This window comes from Serinus canaria, chromosome 25 (assembly GCF_022539315.1).
Source record: "Serinus canaria isolate serCan28SL12 chromosome 25, serCan2020, whole genome shotgun sequence".
NCBI lineage: Eukaryota > Metazoa > Chordata > Aves > Passeriformes > Fringillidae > Serinus > Serinus canaria.
This window is the reverse complement of record NC_066338.1, coordinates 8,101,236-8,122,616: the sequence shown is the minus strand read 5'-3', so window position 1 is coordinate 8,122,616 and position 21,381 is coordinate 8,101,236. Positions and strand designations below refer to the sequence as shown.

The window sequence follows — 21,381 nt, the reverse complement described above, 5'->3', positions numbered from 1 at the left end:
GGACCAACTCTCTTAATGCACAAAGTTTTTGCAGTGGTAGGGGCCATTGATCCACCCAAACCAGTTTCTCTATTTTCCAGGTTAGTTTTAAAGTGTCACACTCCAATGGCCCCCAGTAAAAATCTGATTGAATTCCAAAGCCCCATTGGGAGAGAACATCCCCCACCCCAGTACCATTGGCACTGGTAACACAAACAGTATGGCTGAGGCACAGTGTCCCCTGGGGCCTTTGATCTGTACCAAGTGGGGGCTTTGACTGCTGCGGCTGCTTTGTCCAATGCCTGAAAGTGCCTGGAGCACTTCAGCAAGGGACGACTGTGAGGGCCATTTGGCTGGAGAGACAACTGTAACTTCAGCCCCTGTGTCTTTGAGGCTGTCAAGTGTTATCTTTTGCCCTTTTCATGTCAGGGTACACCAGCATGTGGGGTGTTGTTCTAATATAGGTTTTACCCGGCATACTTGAGGTGTTCCAGTAGACCCAAATCCCCCTTTTCGCATTACATCTGTGAAAGGAATGCTCATGGTTTGGGGAAATAAACTCAACTGAGCTATTCAAGTTCCTTGGGGAAGAGTGAAAGGCAGTCGGGGTGTCCAGGCCATGATCATAATCTCTTTATCAGGGTCAGAGTCTGTAACCCCAGGGAGAACAAAAAGTCCCATCGAAGAGGTGGATGACCAACCTAAAAACACTGCATGCATATGCTGCCCGCGTGGTCTGAAAGCTCCCATGGGAAGCAACTGAACAGGTGACTCAGGGAACGTTACTGTGATGGAGGTTGCCAGGTCCAGTCCAGCGCTCCCTGCTGTGGATGGTTGTAAATTTGCGATGGTCAGGCAATATAAAGCTCAGCCCGTCCTTGCTTTACCTTAGTAAATACTTTTTGGGAAGTCACAGCATCAGGAACCTTTAAAAATGTGTTAGGCACAGCTTCAGTAATACCCTCCAGGGCCTCTCTAGGAATGTGGGCTTGCCCAATAGGGTCTGAGTGGGCTCCTTCTCCAGACAGGAGGTCAGTTATGAGGGCTGTGATATTCTGGTTTGCATGCCCCACAAATTTTACAAGCAAAGCTTCTAACTCCTTTTTCCACTGAGCATCTGTGGAGGCCGGTGGGCCTGCAGAACAAAGTCCATTATAGTCCTTTTGACAGACAGACCCTAAGTTGGAGAAATCTCCCCTGTTTAGGGCGTCTGAGCAGAGCCTCTCCCAGGATGCTTTGTTGTATATGCAAATGTACCACAGTTCTAGCTCCCTGTGGGCCTCTTCACCCCTTTTTCCTTAAATGTATATGCCCTAGAATGTTCTCCCTTTCCTGGTTACCATTGGCTCCATATTGCCACAGTGTCCCACCCCTTTCTCTATTGGTTGCCACCTCTTATCCCCCCTCTGTTCTGCCCTGAGCCCTCAGCCCATTTGCCCTGATGCTCTGCTCCACCCCCCTTGACCCCTATATTTAAACCTGGACCCTCCACTGTTCTTTTGTCTCTGTCCCTGGACCCCTTTGTGCATGGCTGCAATAAACCTCCACTCTGGCCTCCATACAAAGCCCCTTCCCACTTCTTTGTCCTTGGTGATTCCACAAGAGAAGTGATTGTGTGTGTGTGTGCCTGTGCCCCCAAGCGCCTTCATTGCTGGAGACACTTCTGGAAGGTCACGGTTCCGCTGCCTCTCGCTCCACCACCAACGGGCGAGCGGCTTGTGACAGCTGGCACCCTGAACAGGGACCTCTTCAGAGCATTCCTGGAAGCGTCTCCAGTGGCTTTTTTGCTGCTGGAATTAAGTTGTGTTTGGAGCAGCCAGTTCCTAGAGGAGACGCCTCAGAAGAATTGCACAGGTGACTGGCAACCTTCCCGAGGGGAGAAGATCGGTTGAAGCTGATGGACCACCCTGAGAGTTTGTGTTGACCAACTGTCTTGTGAGTAATATATTTGGGGGTCACCCATTTTTGTCTTTCCTTTGCTTTCTTTTCCTCTCAGGTGTTGGGAGGAAGTGTGGGGGTGCGAGCCAAACTGACCCACCCACAGAGGGAAGTGTATACCCAAGTTAAAGGAATTCTTGTTGGGGAAAATTTTCATTTCAAAGGGAGACTTAAAATGTTTTGTTTGTTGGTTGTTTAAGTATTTTCCTGATGTTATGAGGGAATCCATTCTAACTAATGAGTTCTGGGACTATGTGGAGAAAGGTTCTACATTCTTCATGATAAAGGGGATATTTCAGTGGGAAAATGTTATCCTTTGTTTGATATTATTGTTTTGTCTGTAAAAAATGTTGGGAAACATTCAGCACCCAGTTTAAAATCCCTTCTTCACGTTCCTCCCCTTGCATTTTTAAACCCTCTTCCCCACCTCAGGGTGGATTGGGAGATGGATCCTGCCAGCAGGAGCAGGGTTGCTCCCATCTCCCTGACATCTCTCAGTGTCCTCTGTCCCCTCTGCAGGGCAGCACTGGCCATGCTGCCTTGGGCTCTCCCCTAACCCTCTTACCAATGCCCACGTACCCACTTCTACCACCCCCAATTGTTCTCCAAGATGGTGCTGGCAGTGTGGCCAGACCTGCCATCTTGTCTTCTCCCTCTCCAACTTTTCCTGCCCTTTCTCCACAAAATGGTGCTGACCCCACGAAGGCGATGGCCATTTTGTGACCTCCCTGTCGTGCCAAAAATTACTTCTCTGCCCCTCTTCACACTTTCTCTATTACTGTAATTGCGCCCTGCCCCTCCCCTTCTGTATCAGGAAGTCTGTCCATGTTGGGACTTTCCCTCTCTATTGGGAACCCCCTCCCTGTTGTGCACACCCCATCCCTACCTTCTCCACTCTTGGCTCCTCCCCTGACAGTCCATCCCCTTCCCATTCCCACAACACTGGGAACAGAAGTGGTGATGACAGTGACCAGAAGGAGGCCATATTGGCTTCCACTGCCTCCCACACACAGGCAGATTCTGGCTGCCCCAAGAGGCCCCCTGCAGTCATCGAGTGCCCTCCATCCTCCTCAGAGGATGAGAGTGAGGATTCCTCACACTCAGATTCCAGTCCCGAGTCTGAGGATCACTGGGCCAAGCTGCAGAGGGAAGCCACCTGGGAGGGCTCAGAGCTCACCAAAAAGATCTTGGCATTCCCAGTTACATGTTATACAGCAGAAGGGTGACTGCAATCAATTCCTGGGAGCCCATCTCTTATGGGGAAGTGAAGGAGCTCTGCAAAGTGGCTAAGGAGCATGGTCATGGGTTGCATTTCTTAAAAAACTTGCTGGAAGCCACCTTCTCTGAACATGTCTTGGTCCTGCATCAAAATAAAAATATCATGAACTGCCTTCTCTCCCCGGCTGAGTACATGCTGTGGGAGAGGCAGTGAAAAAGGAATCTCAAATCACTGGTGACACATATTCAAAAGATGCCAACAAACCAAATTTAACCCTTGAACAAATGATGGGAGAAGGTGACTTCCAGAAGCCACAAGACCAAGCAGAGGATTTACAAGAAGCTGCACTCATGACATCGCCACAGCTGCAAAGACGTCCCTGCTCCTCACTCTTGACGACACCCTACCTACACAGAGTTTTACTAACATCAAACAAGGGGCAAGTGAAACTTTGATAAAATTTGTAGACAGACTTAAAGTTGCACTTGAGAGACAAATAGAAAGCCCTGAGGCCAGGAAGGAAGTTCTAAATAAGATGGCCTTGGCAAAGGCAAACAATGAGTGCAAAACAATATGAAGAGCTCTCCCCTTTGATCCCAGAACCTATAATTGACCAGATGGTTTAGGCTGGCACCAAATTGACTTCTACTGAACACATTGTGGCAAGTGCAATTTCTAAGGGAGTAGCAGAGGCCTTTTTAACATCCCAAGACACTGAAAAATGTTTTATTGTGGGGAACTGGGCCATTTTCTGGAGGACTGTCCAGAAAAAAAAAATGCCTAAAGACCAGCAGCCACAAAACGAGTGCCATTCACCACATTGTATAGATTGCAACAGACATTCTAACAACCATTCTCAGTTACATTATCACCAGCAGCCTCACCACCACCAGCATCATTATCCACCAAAAAACTTCCAACAAAGTGCTCGGTGCCCCCATGTGAAGACAGCAAATGGAAAGCCATTCCCCTCTACCTCCCCACTATTCTGGAGGTCCAATATGTGGGAAAGTCCCACAGAAATCTTCATATTCCAAACAGCAGACCAGAGTCACCAAGGCTTTCCAGCCAGTTCAGGTCAGGACCCAATGCCAACTGGTGAGTGCTATGTCCATACAATTTGATCCATCTGCTTTACATCTTATTCCCACCGGAAAATACGGACCCCGAGAGGGCCTGAGAGATGTGGTGGTAATAGGTAATTGTATCCATGGATCAAATGAAATGCAGGTTTTACCAGAAGTACAAACTTTTGGGCCAACTGGCGAAGTCACAGTCACTGTCTGCTGCACAAAACCACCATTCTTCCTGCACAGACTGTGGTCACCCAAGCCTTTTTATTGCCATTAGAAACAGACAATTTCCCAGAGCACCCGATGGCATTCTGGGTTGAAATCATGGGCCAAGACAAGCCCCTTATAGAGTGCAGCCTGTTGAATAAAGGTAATAACATCTACTTACAAGGGATGGTGGACAGAGGGGCTGACGTTACTGTCATTACATGACCTAAATGGCCCCTGAACTGATTCCTGTCACTGGAGTCATCTCAGGGACTGGAGGAGCCGCTGTCTCCATGAGGAGCAATCATACTATCACAGTAGAGGGGCCGGAGGGCCAAACTGCCACCATCAGGCCATTTGTATTCAGGGCACCCATCACCCTGTGGGCCAGGGACCTATTGTCCCAATGGGGAGTTTGACTTGATATTCCACCTCCATCCCGGGATTTCTAGTTGGGGCCACTGCAGAGTACACCAGCCCACCACTCACCTGGAAGACTGACACCCAGGTGTCGGTGGATCAGTGGCCCCTCTCAACAGAGAAATTATGTACCCTCGAGCTCCTTGTGGAGGAGCAGCTTTCCAAGGCCACATCGTTCCTACCAACAGCCCTTGGAACTCCCCTGTCTTTGTTCTTAAAAAACTGGCAAGGACAGATGGAGGCTCTTCCATGATCTTTGTAAAATTAATAAGGTCATTGAGGACACGGGTCCCTTGCAGTCTGGCCTTTCCTCTCCCTCCATGCTTCCTTGTAACTGGAGACTGGTGGTCATTGATATCAAAGACCACTTTTGTAACGTCCCTCTCCATCCTTGAGATGCTCCCAGATTCGCCTTTTCCATCCCCTCCCTGAACAGGCACCTCTGAAGCGGTACCACTGGTGAGTCCTTCTCCAAAGAATGAAAAACTCACCCTCTATGCCAGTGGCACATTGCCCGCGTCCTGTCTCCCATCCAAAGGACTTTCCCAGATACTATCATCCTACATTTATATGGATGACATTCTGTCTTGGTGTGAAAAGACAGGTGTCTGCTAAGGAAGGCAGCAGCTTCCTGTCGAATGGAAAATGTAAATCTCCTCCCTCTGAATTATTATCCTTTGGAAATTAAAAAGCTCTCAAGGAAAGACATGGGAATAGGAATAACAGTTCTTTACTAGGAAAACTAAAAATACAAATGCAATAGTACATACAAAAAAACCCCACTGACAGAGTCAGAACACGACCTGACACCCTGTGGGTCGGGGTGGTGGTAGCAGTCCCATTAAATGGTGGCTGCAGTGCACCTGCAGTGACAGGTGTGGTTCTGTTGAAGCAGTGATCCTGTAGAAGGATGGAGTTTTCCTCTGAAAATCCAATGGTGGCGTAGATGGGCCTGGACTTCCCCTGGGAATGCAGTGGAAAAGAAAGCTGCTCCTCTGGGAATCCAGTGGGAAAAGGCTGTCTCTCTTCTTCCAAATGTCAAAATATATCCAGGTAGGAATGCTTGGCTCCTCCCCCATGGCCAGAGCATTTCACAATGGGATGATGACATTTTTATCAGTCATGCAGTGACACTCAGTGGCCCATTAACAGAAGGTATCTCCCAGAGGGGGGATTGTTGAGGAAGAGATAAAGTAAACTGCTGTAAGGGACGGTCTGAAGTTCCTCTCATTTGTGTCCCAACCGTCACAAGGACAGAGACCAAGACCCTGAAGACCCTGGCTGGAGTTCTGGCCTGGTTGAGGTGGATGCTCGCCAGGTGATTGTTTCCAGCTGTGCTTGCTGTCTCACCATGGTACACTGCTTTGGGCAGGGGCTGACAGGGAGCGGCTTGCTCTGTACACTCACACCTGCTTCACGATCCCCGCTCATCACAATGGCCCATGAATTTTCCCACCTCTTGGCCAAATGAACTTTCTGGGGTAACTCTGGTGATCCCCACACAGAAGATCCCTCATCTGCCTCACAACCACTCTAAGGGAAGCTCCCTCCCAAGGACTGAAACTGAGATCCTTAAAATTCTAACACAGGGGCACTGGCCTGACTGAAGCGAGATGTTTGCCAAGTGTGTGGGTGTGTTCACTGGACCAAGACTGGTTTCTCATAAACACCAATGCTGAAAACAATGGGTCCCACTCACTGCTGAGATTGATTTGTCCTGTTTTGGAACATGAACTGTCTGTACTCATTTTCAATAGACTTATTCTCCATTGTCTTTTATCTGTTCTCCCCTCGGCGGATGACTATAAAAGACCCCTGAGTTATCCAAAGATTTTGAGATTCTTCCCGATGTGACAATACAGATCTATTGGCTGGACTACAAGGAGAGAAAAATCCTCTCAGACTGAACATTACTGTAACATTTTCTCAATAACAGAAGGAGCTGTAAAAAATTTAGCAATCCATGAAACTGAGAACTTGGGCAGTAGCCATAACAAACCTGCCTCTGTAATTGAAGTAGCCCCTCCTTTCTCCCCCAAACTGTAGGCGACTCGGGGGTAGCACAGTCGGGTCAGACAGAGACGAGAGATCTCTGAAGCCAGGTCGTGGAACTTGCAGTTTATTGCAAAGGGCGTGGGTACAGGGCCCTGCTGGGAGCTGCCAGCTGCAGCTCGGAGCAGGCCCGAGAGAAAAGAGGGGTAGAGAGGATGAGAGGGTAATAATGTAAAATGCAAGAGCTAAGAGACAAGAGGTAAGAGTAAGAGCTAAGAGCAAAAATAAGAGAGCAAGAGAGAGAAGTTCCCATTACAATACAATAAATCATCTTCTGTGTTGAATATTCTGATTCTCACTAACCAATCTAGTACAACACACAAATCCTATAGCATTTACATACAGCCTATAAGAATCACTACATTACCATACTGTGCTACATTTTAAACCCTAAAAACTCCTCTTCGGACCCCTTCTGCCAAGCTGGCAGGGTCTGCTCGGACCCTTGGACCTGCTTGCTTGCAGAGGGTCTTGTATCATCAAAAGGGGATTACATTCAGCCAGCCACACCATTGTTTTCCCATTGTTCAGTAACTAAGGGATGTCAAAGCTTGCTTTCATTTCAATCCCGCTTATAGTTTCCATATTCTCAAAATCTTTTGCCAGACAATCATATTTGTAAGGTTTTCCTGTTTCGTCTTCCCCAACACCCAACAATCAGCAAATTCTTGGTTCCCTGATGTCTCTACTAAATGAGAAGGGAAGGTGTGGAGATACAGGGCAGCAGCCCTCCACATTTCCTCTGGTGAATGAATTATTACCAAGGGAGAAGGCAATGCTCAGGCTGGGGAGCTGATAGCTGTTTGGAGTGTTTTCCAACATGAGGTACAGAATACCTCTCTTGTCTGCATCTACACTGACTCCTATGCTGTGTATAAAGGATGTACTGAGTGGCTTCCTTTTTGGCAGCAAAATTATTGGGAAGTTAACAGAATTCCAGTATGGCAAAAGGAGAAGTGGCAAGAAAGATTAAACATCTCAAGCCAAGAGAACTTTGTCAGGGTGGGCAGCCTTCCACCAGACAGATGAAAATCCAGCAGGAAGGTGCAACAGTAACGCTGATGAGTTAGCAAGACTAAGTCCCCTGAAAAAGGAACAAATTACAGAGCACTGGGATCAACTATTAGAATGGCTGCATGTAAAAAGACAGCACATGAAAAGATTTGTACAAGGAAGCTGCTGCCCAGGGTTGGCCTGTCACCAGGGAAAGGTGTAAAACATTCATATCAGCCTGTGAGCAATTGCAGAGGAGTAGAAAGACACCCTTTGGAAGATCATCCCCTGCACTTAAGAAAAGGTAAAGGCTTATGGGACACGTGGCAGGTAGATTATATTGGCCACTTGAAGAAGTCAGGAGGTAAACACTTTGTGCTGGTAGGAGTAGAAATTGTATCTGGGTTGGTCCAGGCCGATGCTTTTAAAAGAGCTACAGGAGATAATACCGTTAAAGCATTGCAGGGATGGTTTGGAATTTTCCCAAAACCACAAGAAATTCACTCTGATAATGGGTCCCACTTCACTGCTAGAATTGTCTTATTTACCTAATACAGGATGTCCTAGGGTGACGTTAGGATGCTGGTATTCCCATTTGTGTGTGTTATTTATGCTGGATATTATGTTCTGTGCCTTCAAGACTGGCTCTGAAGAGTGATAGTTTTGTTTTGGGCCTCTTATCAGCCACTCCCCCACGGCCGGCGGGACACAGAGATGGGACAGTACATAGTGCTGTTTTTGCTTTTTGCCCTGCTTTTTGCTCTGCTCTTCCTACTGCTCTTGCTTCTGTTCTGCTTCTGCTTCCTCTTGCTTTTTCACTCTTCTCATTAGTTAATTTAGCTAATCAGTCCAAATTCCTTCCTGGACAGTTTCCTGAAGTTTGGACCTACTTGAAGCTGCTCCGGACTGGGACCTGGGAAACACCGAGAGAGAGTTTGCATCTTGTGGCTGCAGCAGCTGCCCCAGTGCTGGAGGGACTGATAACAGAGCAACCCTCCAGGAGAGACTTTCTGAATTTGTCATCTTTTTCAGAGTGGTGAAAGAATGGTGTCATCTGGTATTGTTCATTTTGTGTGCTGCAGAGTGCTGTGCCTCTTAAACAAACAGGTTCTTTCCACTTATCTCTGAGGAATTCTTCCCGAACCAGTTGGAGGGAGGGGCCATATGGGTTTGCTTTCTGGAGGGGCCCCCTTTGGAGGTTTTCTCCCAAAACTGCCTTAAACAAGGACAGAAAGAAATACATCATGTCATAGAAAGGGTAAGAAAAGATGCCAAACACAGGTGGTGGGATACTCTTTGCGTGGTCACCTACTGCCACAAGTGTCCTGAACAAATTGTGTCATCCCAAAAACAACGTGGACACTGGAACTCCAAGGTAAGAAGAGGGGAAGTTTATTTTCGGACTCCAATATTTATAACCTTTCTAAAGTGACAGTGGATTGGAGGATGAAAACTGCCCCAAACCCCTGTGGGTAAGTGGGGGAGGGGAGAGATTTCTGGCAGAAAACTCCAAAAACTCAGAGCAGGATAATGAGAATTCAATGAAGACCCCTACATCCAGGTTTTCCCCACGCCTCCCTCCTTGCTGCACCTCCTCCCCCGGCAGTGCCGGAGACAGGGAATGGGGCCATGCTCAGTTCATCCCCCAGGGCTTCTCCCTCTGCTCGGGGACAGGAGTCGTTCCCTTGCTGCACCCTGGGCTCTCTCCCACCAGAGATTTCTCCAGGAACTTCTCCAGCCTGAGTCCATCCCATGGGGCACAGCCCCCCTCCAGCTGCTGCAGCGTGGGTCACTGTGCCCCGGGGTCAGTCCTGCCAGGACAGGCTGCTCCAGCCTCTGGCCACGGGGTCACAGCCTCCTCTTAGGCATCCCCGTGCTCCAGCGCGGCTCCTCCAGGGACTGCAGAGAGATCTCTGCATCCCCATGGACCTGCAGGGGGATCTCTGCAGCCACATGGATCTCTGCACCCTGCACCACCCTCTTTGGAGGTGCCAGGAATAGGCTGAGCTCTGTCTGAAGCTCTTCTCACATTCCCCACACCCTTCCCAGCACACGGAGGGTTTTACATCCTCACAGCTCCCCGGGCTGGGTTTGCAGCCCCTCCTCATGTGGGATCTCTGGGGCTTCTCTTCCCTGTTGGATTCCTGTGCTGTGGAGCCGTTCCAAATGGCCTCTTCCTGTGGCAGGGATTTGTTCTCCCTGGTCTCTGTCCTCAGCTCAGTGCCTGGGGGAGGAAGGACAAGGAGAGGAAGAGACAGGGAGAAGGGGAATGGAAAAGGCAGAAGGAGAGGAAGTAACCAGAAGGAACAAGGGAATGGGAACGGAACGTGGATGGATGAAGGAGAGAATGAGGAGAAGAAGGAGGATGCGGCAATCCGTGGTTTTCCTGGGCCTTATATGAGTCCAAACCGGCTAGCTTAAGACTCTAGCCCACACAGACACTCATAGACGAAAGTAAAAGACGAGAGGCGCTCTTCTCCACGTGGGTGCAAGTATCCTGTTTATTGGCTTGGGGCAGGACACAGGTGATGGGTCACCCAGGTACAAAAGAGGGCTTGGAACTCTCACACAGCAGGTTTTATACCCTAGGGAATGGGGGCGGGAAAGAGAGAACAAGAGCCAATGGGATGCCATTGGGGAAGGGCGAATTACCTATGGGGCAGACCAGGTGTGTGTAACAGGGGGTGTGTGTGAGGGGGAAACAATGTGATGAGGGAGGGGAAAAACCCATCTACTTTACCCAACATGCTCAGTAGAAATTGCCCATCACCAGTGGAACAACAACTAAATAAACTATTTAGTGCAATACAACAGGACGACACAGATTGAGAAGATGGGATTTGCCTCCATGCCAGAGGGAAGGGGAAGGAGATCCCCCCAGTCCATCCCTGGCAGGATGGTGATGGTAGTGAGGCTGTCCTGCAGCGATGCTGGGCTGGGAGATGGAGCAGGAGGGAGGGGAAAGGGGCAGTGACTTCCTCCTCACCTGCCTGGCTGTCCCAGTCTGGAGCGTCCTGGCGCTGCCGAGGCCCTTGGAGCGTCTGGCACTCAGGAGCCCGAAGCTCACGGCTGCTTTATAAAGCTGACACAGCAGGCAGGGTGGGTCTGTGTGTGATCTCCAGCAAACTGGGTTTATTGGTACAGGAACAGGGTCCAGTGACAAAGACAGGGTGCAAGCTGAGGGCACAGGGGGTTTTTCTGTGGGGTAGTGAGGGTGGAGCTGAGGGTCAGGGTCCAATGGATATGGGGGAAAATGGGGCAAAGGAGGGGTTAAGGGTCGGGTCAGCTAATGGGGAAACAGGGGCAGAGGAATGCAGTAAACCAGGGCCAGTGGAGGGACAGAGAGAGGAGAACATTTTAGGGACTAACCAGAGATGGGTAACAGGGGTTGAACTTGGGTAATTAGGCCAACAGGCCGAGGGGGTAACATAACTTTACATAAATCTGTATGTGCATGCAAAGATGTATGGGAGAAGCAGGCTTCTCACCATAACCTAGAAATCTATTCTTCTTCTTTGGGACCACTCCTCAACAGCTTTAGAACTGAGACACTGATGTTAAGCCCCTGGGCCTCCACACCAATGCATCTTCCTTTTCTTCACAGCCTTCTTCTCTTCCACACAGACCAAGTTTAGGATTGAGAAATCCTGGCTTGGGGGAGCAACAAGGGGTGAGCACCTTGTGTTTTATGAGAAATGAGCCTCACTCTTTAGAATTTTTAAAAGTTTAATAAGGCATAGTAAATGATTATACATATTCAAACAGTTTTTTGAACTCGTTTACATATTCCAGGAATTCCTTAGGTTTGTTTGACCCCCAACCTGCCTTTTTAGAGTACGTGCAGGAATTGTGGATTGCTGTTTTGAGGGTTGTGTGTCACTTCCTCACAGGGCCCCCTGTTCTGTGGTTTCAGCAGGTGACAGTTATTGACAGTGGAAGGGTCAGTGGCAGGGGCCCTCATCACATCCCTTCCTTCAATGTTATCTGACCATGCAGATGGTTTTAGTTATTTCCACAAATCCTTTAAATTAGTTATTTTATAAATACCTCTGAGTCATTCTCAGAGATATTATTGTCAGTTAGTTACAAAAAAACCCCGCATTAGTTATTATTTCACAACTACAGCTACTTCTGCAAAAGTTAGCATTATAATGCATAACACACGGCATCCACTTTAATGTTTTGCAAAAGCCAAAACATTAATGTCTGTTTTTCACATTGTCCACAAACTAAAATATCATCCATAAATGATGTTCTGAGGGTAGGAGCTACACAGGGGCCAGGGCATTGGCCACAAGAAGCTGACAAATTATACTATAGCAAAAGCAGTAAAAAGTGATTACAAACTGTACTATATCAAACTCACTGTGATTAACAATAATGTGCAGAAGTCAATACATAATAGCAGAAGCCAACACTGCCTAGTTATTTATACCAAAGCCAGGGCAGGTTTTTCCCTTGCATGGAGCACTTGGCCTTCCCCGGGCCTTCTGCCCTCCTGCAGAGCCGGTGGCATTTTCCAGCACACACAGTTTGTAACCCAGAGCCGGGTGCAGCCCAGAAGGCTCCAAGCGCCTCCTTCCAGGCTGACTCTGCAGGTGCCGAGGCTGCTCTGGGCTCTGCCAGGGCTCTGCTGGGGCTCAGCTCTGGGCCAGGCTGGGCCCGCTCTCCCCTCACATGGCTCCGGGCAGCTGAGGCACAGCGGGAGAAGGAAGGGACACGTCAAGGGAGTTGAGGTTTAAGAGAGTTTTTATTCCAAACACTGCCATAACAAACAAGAACCATAACAAACAGACTGTGCAAACTACCATAACCAACTAGCAGTACTAACTACCATAACTAAATATCAGTGCTAACTACCAAAACTAACTAGTTCTCCTAACTACTGTAACAAGAAGCTCCCTCAAGTGCTTCATCTCCTCCGCTGCTCCCTCAGTTGCTTCGCTGCCGTGATCAGAGGGGTCAGGCTGGAGAGAGGCTTGGCTGATGACAAAAATGGGTGCTGCCCAAAACGATAAAAAAGAAAGAAATGAACTGTTACTTCCCAGAGTCAAGTTCCTCACAGGCCCTGTTGCAACAGGACAAAGGGAAATGGTTTGAAACTCAAGAGAGGGAAGCAGGCTCAGATTAGATCTAAGGGAGAATTTTTTACCCAGGAGAGTGGGGAAACACTGACAGAAGGTGCCCAGAGATGTGGGAGGTGCCTCCTCCCTGGAAACCTCCAAGCTCAGGTCAGGCAGGGCTCGGAGCCCCCTGACCTGTTGAAGATGTCCCTGCTGGCTGTGGGGCACCAGGCCCAGCTGGCCTCGAAAGGAGCCTGCCAAGCCAAAGCAGGCGAGGATTCTGCTCGCTCTGCGTGTGGAAAGCAGCGAGGCTGGAGACTGTCGGAGGGGGCCCCACAAGAAAACCCCTCCCTGGCGCTGCTGCTTGCCCTGCAGCCCTTGGCATTCACCTGCAGCAGCTCCTGGGCAGCCCAGCGCCGCTCCTCGTCCGGCTCCAGGCTGCACTCGAGGAAGTCCCGCAGCAGAGCCGACAGGCGCCGGGGCTCCTGCAGCTGCGGGGTCCCGTTCTGCCGGATCAGAGCGCGAGCCTGCAGGGAAAGCAAACTCAGTGCTCTGCCAGCTTCCTTTACACCCACACTGCTCACATCCACCCCGGGTCCTCAGCCCCTGCTCCAGGGGCACTTTCCTCCCTGACAGAGATGCTGCTCACAGCTCATTTTTCTGGGCCAGCCAAAAACCCCAAACCCTGGGGCTGCCACAGCCACTGCAACATCCAAATGTTCTCGCCTTGAGAGCCAGTTTCATTGGCTGACTCTGTCAGTAGGAACCTCCATCAGAAATAGCCCATTTTGCTTCTCCAAATGTGGACACCAGCTTTACTGGCCATTTTCCAGAGTCAGTGTGGTCTGACTGTGTTATTTCAAAGGATTCTTACATCAAGTGCATCTCTGCAGTGCCACTGACACTCAACTAAATGCATTCCTGATGCCCCATCCCAGAAACTGCCAGGCCATAAACAGGAGGTTTGTGATGCTGAAAGCTCAGGCTTGGTGACACAGAGAATGTAGCTTGGACTAGGAACGAAATATGTTAGACAATGGGGATGTGAAACAATCATTTTCATGTTTTAGACAAGATTCGCAGTGAGAAGAATCAGGGGGGAGATTATCTTGCAAAGCCTCCTTTAGAAACTCCTGCAGAAAATTTGTTGGGTTTAGGGGTGGAATTTGGGGTTGGTTTGGGGTTTTCTTGCAAGATAACATTAGAGCTGATGCACTTGCTTCACATTTCCATGTCATCCTCACAGCCAGAAGAACTGCAACAACGTAAATCCCAAAGCAAATTGTTGCTGGAGACTGTACAATACTCGTCTGTGTTGAGGCTGGAGTCCTCTGGGAATTCCCAGAAACCTCCAGCTGCTGCTCCCAGGGCAGGGTCCCCCTGTGCCCACAGGCCTCTGCATCCACTGGAGAATTTGCCTCTTACCATGGCCCCCGTTTCCCTGAAGTAAGGAGGTTCTCCTTCCACCATCTCGATGGTCACAATGCCAAAGGCCCAGATGTCCACCTTGGGGCCATAAGGAGATCTGGTCACAACTTCTGGGGCCATCCAGTGAGCAGTGCCCACCATGGAGCTGCGCCGGTCCCGCTCAGGGCTGAGCTGAGCGCAGAGGCCAAAATCAGCTGAGGACAGAAACAAACCCTGTCAAAGGCAGCTGGAATGAGGAAACCAAGCACAAAGATTCCCCATGCTCAGTCTGAGAATGCAGTAGTGAAGTCAGCTGGAAAAGTCCTCAGGGCTGTAGCCAAGGAAAGATGGAACTGGACCCTTACAGAAACCCTCAGCTTTCATGCAGTGGCTTTTCTGATTCCCTTGGAGCTTTAGATTCCCACTGCTGCCCCTCTGGAAGGGCCATAGCCAGAGCAAAGGCACTGCTGGCACCCTGCTCCTCTCCTGAGCTCTCGGCAGGGGCAGCCGCTCTCAGCTGGCAGCAGGGCCCGGGCACGTGCCCCGCAGCAGCCACTTGTGGGGCTACTTGGCCAGCTCAACTGGGAGAGCAGACCCCGACACTGCCGGGAGAATACAGCCCGGGAGCGCGCGTGTCCGATGGGGTGCCAGTGAGCATCCCGCCACAGCCTGACAAGAAAGGCCGTGGGCCCGTGGGGGGGGCCCAGAGGGTACGGTAATGGTTGGGCCAAGCGCGTGCACTACTCCGCTCGGCATCACGGGCTGGTATTAGATAACCTTATCCTAGATGGCCGTTATACGAGGGGAAATCTCACTCCACTACACTAGCACGCCAGAGGAGCCAACAGCCGCGAACCGGGTGGATGCTGGCGAATGGGTGGGGAAGGAAATAAAGCCCTGGGCAGACATCTGACAGAAGATACAAGAAATCACCAGGGACAAAACACCATAGGGCGCTGGAATATCAAATCAGGCACCAGCATCAGGACAGTTCAGAATTCTGGCGCAGGCATGCTAGCTCTTCGCTGGGACAGGCCAGGACGTAAGGCAGTCAGCACCACAAAGGCTCGCAGGCAAGACGGCCCGTGCACGGCACAAGCACTTGACGCGGCCAGCAAGAATCACATCCAAACCGGCAGCATGACAGTTCTGCACACCTGAGCAGTGAGTCAGACTAGACACAAGAACGGACGCCTAGCTCGCAGTGCAGTGATGCTGGTCAGGCCGTTGACACATGACAGAGCGCAGGTGCCTCTAGTCGCTCTCCAGCCCTCAGGGACAGAACAGCACAGAAACAACAGCCCGGAGCATGCGAGCCACTGCCTGCTTCACTCATGCCGTGCTAGCAGTGTGGAAGGAATCCTAACAGCATCCGTGGATACCTCACCACATGGAGCGGGACACAGCAGGGATCCACATGCACAAAACGCGCCGGTGCGGCCAGCTGCCAGCCTCGTCCGGGGCAGCCATGTTTCGTGCTGCTGGCGGACAACACGTCTCGGCAGAACGTTCCAGTCCATCCATGTAGCGTAGCCATCAGCACAGCCAGAGATCTCGCATCAGATCTCACGGAGCCGACTGGAAGAGGTAAAACAAGTGGCGAGGGCGGATCGAAGTGAGATGCAGTGCTTCGAAGTTCGACCCCTCTTGAGGGGGGGAGATGAAGCCGGGAAAAAAAGTGGAGTGGGGGGTTCCAGGTCACTGGTCTGGGAGGTCTTGTTTCAGTTGTGAGAGCCTCTTCCTGCTTTCAGGCTGCCCTGCCCTTGGAATCTGCTCTGTCTAAAGGTGTTGGTGTCTCCTGTGTGTTTGGACTGGCCTTAGTTGGTTCTTTAGCCCCCTGAAACCTGCTCGTTCGCTTTTTTTTTCCCAGTTCACTGTCCGTTCTTCGAACCTCCTCCCTTCTCCCCAGCTGGCTTCAGCTTCTGAACTTCCGTCCCTCCCTTTGGCATCTGCCCGATCCCAGGCTTCGACGTCCCCCCGGGTTCTCCCCAGGGGAGGAGGCCGTAGCATGCAAGCATGGGACAAAAGCAGTCAGAAAACCTTTCAGAATGTCCCTTCACGAAACAGGCCGGGCCAGTGAAAAATTGGCAAATGGAGGCATTTCTGGAAACAAGAACCTGGTCGTCCTGGCCTCTGGAGCCATGGAAAAGGGCTGGGAAGAAGAAGCCAAGGGAAATAATTTCTGCTGTGGTTCATCAGCACTTGTTGGGGTCAACTTGGAGGAAAAACCAAAGCAAAGCAACAAAAGCACACAGAGGGAGTGATCTGCCAGGCTGTTGTTTGGGGAAGATGTGGCTGGGTCAGGCATTTTCAAAACAGGCTACAGACTAGGGATGCCAGGAAAGGTTAACGCAGTGCCCGGGCACAGGATGAGAGCTGAAGCACTCACCTGTCCAAAGAGTTGACAATGTTGGGGTTCTTCTTGTCCTTCAGGAGCAGGATCTCATTCACAGCTCGTTCCCCGTTCTGCCCTTTGAGACTCATTTTCTTTATGGCCACCTGAAGGGACATGGCAGCCCTTTAACTGCAGGAGTCTGTGGCAGGAGGCCACAGCAAACACGGAGCGAGTCTGTTTGGAGCGACGGAGCCGGGCTGGGCCAAACTGCCTTGGGATGGGACACCAGAGCTCAGCAAGTGCCATTCCCACAGCCCATTGCTCTGCCAGCTGGGGGCTGCTCACAGGACACATGGCCAGAGACATTTGGCCTTGCAAGCTCTGCAGAAATGGTCCCTCAGCTGTCAGCCTCAAAGCTCTAACAACATTCTCTGCACCTACAGTCTGCTCAAATGGCCTCAACACTCTCATTATTATTATTCAAACCCATTTTGCAAGCAGGAGATAAATCTGGTTCTGTGAAACAGAGCAAAACAGCCAGGAACCCTTTAGCAATTCTATGGGATTTGGTCATGATTTCAGATGCAACTGCAAGGGAAAACCCTAGAAGCAGCTCTGGTCCATGTGCAGTGGTGAGAGCACTGGACATGGAAGGAAGAAGTCACAATGGCAAATGTTCTCCGGGCGGTGCCACATGTGACACGGAAACACGAGAGATTTTGACTGTTTCCTGGGGAATTCTTTGGTGCAAGAGGGACTCCTCTCTTCTCGAGGAACTCAGAATTGATTAACTAAAGGGTGGTAATGGAATTGGAAATTTGGTGGGGGGAGGAGAAGGAAATTTGGAAGGTTTTTGTCTTATGTTCTTTGTGTTCTGTGTGTTTTTCTTTGTAGTTTTAGGTTAATAAAGTTTTTTTTCCCTTTCAACCTCAAGTTGGAGCTGCTCTGTTCTGTCTCTGATCACATCTCACAGTAGATACCAGGGAAAGAGGTATTCTCATGGGGGCACTGGCATTGTGTCAGGCTCAAACAATGACAACAACAAAGCAAACACACACATCCATTGCTCAGGTGATCCCTGTAACAGGCTGTCACTGTCACCAGACCCAAACACACCTGCAGGGTTTAGGAGACACCTTTGCTCTGGACATCCATCTTCTCATTTCTCTCCCTCTCTCTGTGAACAGCTGAAGTAGGACTAAAACCCCAAACTCAGCCCAAGCAGGATCTCTCCCTAATCAGGCATTGAGGTACCCTTAGAAGATGAAAGGCAGGATGGAAAAACTGCTAAATAGTGTTCCTGTCCAAGGCTGGGGTGAAGATAAATTGGGCCTCAGTCTCCAGCAGCTGATGCATTCACATTTTTAGATATGCAGACCAAGCCAGCGTGTCCTGCTCTGACAGACACTGCTGCCCTCCTTGCAATCCTTTGGCACTTCAGAAGGACCAAGTCTGCCCCAGCTGTGCTCTGCAGGCTGACACTGCTCTGCCTTCAGAGGAGCAGCCGGGGCAGGAAAGCTCTGCTGGCCCCCAAAGCTGCAGCCACAGCTCCCAGCAGAGGGGACAGCCCTGGAGAGCTGCCAGGCGTGCTGGGCGTGTTGGCACTGACCTCTCCTCCAGTGGCCCTGTCCAGTCCTTTGTAAACGGTTCCGAAAGCCCTGGAGACAAAACAGCAGAGAAGAAAGAAGCAGCGCTTCAGGCCCTGGCAGTGAAAGCCAGCCCAGACAGGAGATCTCTGCTGCCTGCAGCCTTCACAAACACCTGGGTGCATCGACCCTTCCAACAACAGCGCAGCAGCCACCAGCCCTCTGCCATGCAAGGTGTGCAAGAGAAAACTGAGACCCAGCACGAAGGAATTGGGCTGGAGCAAATCCCAAATGTCCACCCTGAACTGCTTTAGTTCAAAACCTAGGTGGGGGAAATGGGTGTCTAAAAACTGCAAAATAATGCATTTCATCCTTTTCCATTTCCTGCCTAAGACCTGCAGTTTCCACAAGGGCCCTGCCATCAGGCAGGTGATGCATTTTCCCCCAGAGTGCATTGGCTCTGTGTCTGTTACTGAATGGATGGGGTCTGTGCCTGTGCTAGAATAGAGCCCTTATTAGTTCATCTCTGGTTTCTGTTTCTAAACCATTAGGCTATTAATCCTGACTAAAGGTTATTTTTTGAAGCAAAATATTTGAAAGAAATCTTCTTGAGAATTGTTTTCTGACAGTCACCAGATGGTGAGATGCTCTTTGAGGCAATCCAGTTCCAGGGACAGAAGATCTTCCAGGTCCTGCTTCTTGCTGCAGGCAGGACACTGCCAGACTCAGGGGCTCTGACGGTGCCTCCTGACCACTGTTATCAATTCTGATCAGGACTGAGATACAGCAGGATGGTAGCCCAGTGTCTGGAGGTGTTTGGAGCTGCCCTGACTTCTCACTGGATCCTGCCCCAGCACAACCCCTGGCCCTGCTTGTGCAGAAGCCGCTGCCGCGCCCTTACCCTTGGCCAATCTGCTCCAGCTCCAGGTATTTCTCGGCAGGCTCCGCCTCGCTCACGGTGTTCCCTGAAAGAAACCACGTGGAAGACGCTCCCTCCCAGAGTGAGACCCCACCCTGCAGCAGAGCCAGAACGCAGCCTGTCGTGGTTTGAAAGGAAATGAAGTTTTTTGTGATGGTGTGGGCAATCCAATCAGTGTTCAGATTTAATATTGGCACCTGGTTTGTCCACTGAGGGCAGGATACGCCTCTGAGAACACAGGGGTTAAAAGCTGTGATCTCCCAAGGGAACTTCCTCTTGGAGTCCCGCTGGAGAGTGAGTAGACCCCCCTGCCCAGCTCCTTTGGCTGGGCAGGGGGGGAGGGGAGCCATGTGGCCAGAGAGAGAGGTAGGACAGGCCTGGGCCCAAGGGTGGAGGAGAACATTGCAAGGGCTTCGGGCAGTCGTCCTCCATTCCCCCCCCCCCCCCCCCCCCCCGCGAGGGAGAGAGAGACAGAGCCGGTGCCTGTGGTGTCTGTGATAATGGCCCGGCGTGAAGGAGAAGGGGGGGGTGCCCAGCAGGGCAGACAGGCGTGGGAGTTGACGAAGTAAACCGGCAGAGAGAGAGAGCTCGGGACTTTTAACCCCTTTGAGGAAGATGAGAACCTTGCAAAAGCTGAGTCCTCCTGAAGTTGATGAGATTGAGAAGATGTTGAGATTGAGAAGATGTTGAGGAAAATTCTAGGTGGGAGGAGATGATGAAGTGGCTTTGGGCTGGACTTTTCTTGTGTAGCCACAGCAGAACCACGGGTGTTTCTGTGCCACAGAGACTGCGTTCTAGGGGGAGGCGATGGCTCAGTGCCAAGAGAGTGCAGTGATGTGGAGGAGTGAACAGAGACGACGGGTGAGGAGGGTGTGGTGGTGCCCTCCACTTCGAAGAAGAGAAGAAGAAGAAGACGATCTCTGTTCAAGAGACCCCTCGGCCCCAGGGGGTGAAATTTGGGGGGGACAAGTGTCCCAGAAGGAGAAGGACTGTGCTCCCTTTGGAACTGGTCAAAGTATCCTTAAAATGAAAAACCCCAGAAGCAGCTCTGATCCATGTGCAGTGGTGAGAGCACTGGACATGGAAGGCGTGTGGCGCAAGAGGGACTTCTCTCTCCTCGAGAGACTGAGAATCGATTGTCTGAAGGGTGGCAATGAAATTGGAAATTTGGTGGGGGGAGGAGGAGGAAGAATTTTGGAAGGTTTTCATCTTATGTTCTATTGTGTTTTGTGTGTCTTCCTTTGTAGTTGTAGGTTAATAAATGCTTTTTTTTTTTTTTCCTTTTAACCTTAAGTTGGAGCCTGCTTTGCTCTGTCTCTGATCATATCTCACAGTAGGTGCCAGGGAAGTAGGTGTTCTCGTGGGGGCACTGGTATTGTGCCAGGCTTAACCCATGACACAGCCCCACTCCCTGGGGCCGTGAGCCCCTTGGTCTCAGCTGGGGAAGGACAAGAAATGGCTCGGTGACATTCAGCTGCAGAGCAACCCTGGGTGCAGCTGATGCCGAGACACACACCCAGCGCCCTGCTCGGGCACCCAGGGACAGAGCAGACGTACTCAGCTGCATCAGGCACCACTCCCCTCTCCCCTCTGGCTGCAGGGCTGTGCTGCTGTCACAATGCTCAGCCCAGGATCCCACAGCGGAGGGAGGTTCAGTGTCCTCTTCCCAAGCAGAGGGATGTTCTCCATCCTCTTCCCAAAATTCTGCAGCTTCTCCGTCCTCTTCCCAAAATGCTGCAGGTTCTCCATCATCTTTCCAAGCCAGGGGAGGTTGACTGTCCACTTCCCATGCTGGGAGATGTTCATCCTTCTCTTCCCAAGACACAAGATGTCCTCCATCCTCATTCCACACTGGGAGATCTCCGACGTCCTCATCCCATGCTTTGGGAGCTTGGCCATTCTGGTCCCACACCAGGGGACATCCACCATCCTCGTCCCACGCCGGGAGATGTCCACTGTCCCTGTCCCACACCTTAGGATGTTCACCCTCGTCTCCCAGAACAGCAGGAAGCTCACTGTCATCTCCTGGCACTGAGGGAAGCTCACCATCATCTCCCAGAGCAGCGGGAAGCTCACTGCTGTCTTCCTCCTCTTTGGCCTCCTCTTTGGAAGCAGAGGGAGCCACAGGAGGTGCTGGTGCTGCTTTTGTGCCCTGTGGACAGATGGCAGCGTGAGGGACGGGAAGATCTA

General features: G+C 50.8%; 2 protein-coding genes across 2 annotated transcripts in view; both read right to left on the bottom strand.

The window, feature by feature from the left end:
• LOC127060507 (serine/threonine-protein kinase PAK 3-like) overlaps nt 1-17,552 on the bottom strand; it is a 132,540-nt gene extending 114,988 nt beyond the window's left edge. The window contains exon 1 of the mRNA XM_050984155.1: nt 16,741-17,552. Within this exon, the coding sequence (XP_050840112.1) occupies nt 16,741-16,862 (122 nt within the window). The 5' untranslated portion in view covers nt 16,863-17,552. The remainder of the gene's footprint in view (nt 1-16,740) is intronic.
• Nucleotides 12,938-21,381, bottom strand: part of LOC127060516 (serine/threonine-protein kinase PAK 1-like) — a 176,416-nt gene continuing 167,972 nt past the window's right edge. The window contains exons 2-3 of the mRNA XM_050984189.1: nt 14,370-14,675; nt 12,938-13,471 (exon numbers count right to left, since the gene is read on the bottom strand). Coding sequence (XP_050840146.1) covers nt 13,109-13,471; nt 14,370-14,513 — 507 coding nt within the window. The 5' untranslated portion in view covers nt 14,514-14,675 and the 3' untranslated portion in view covers nt 12,938-13,108. The remainder of the gene's footprint in view (nt 13,472-14,369; nt 14,676-21,381) is intronic.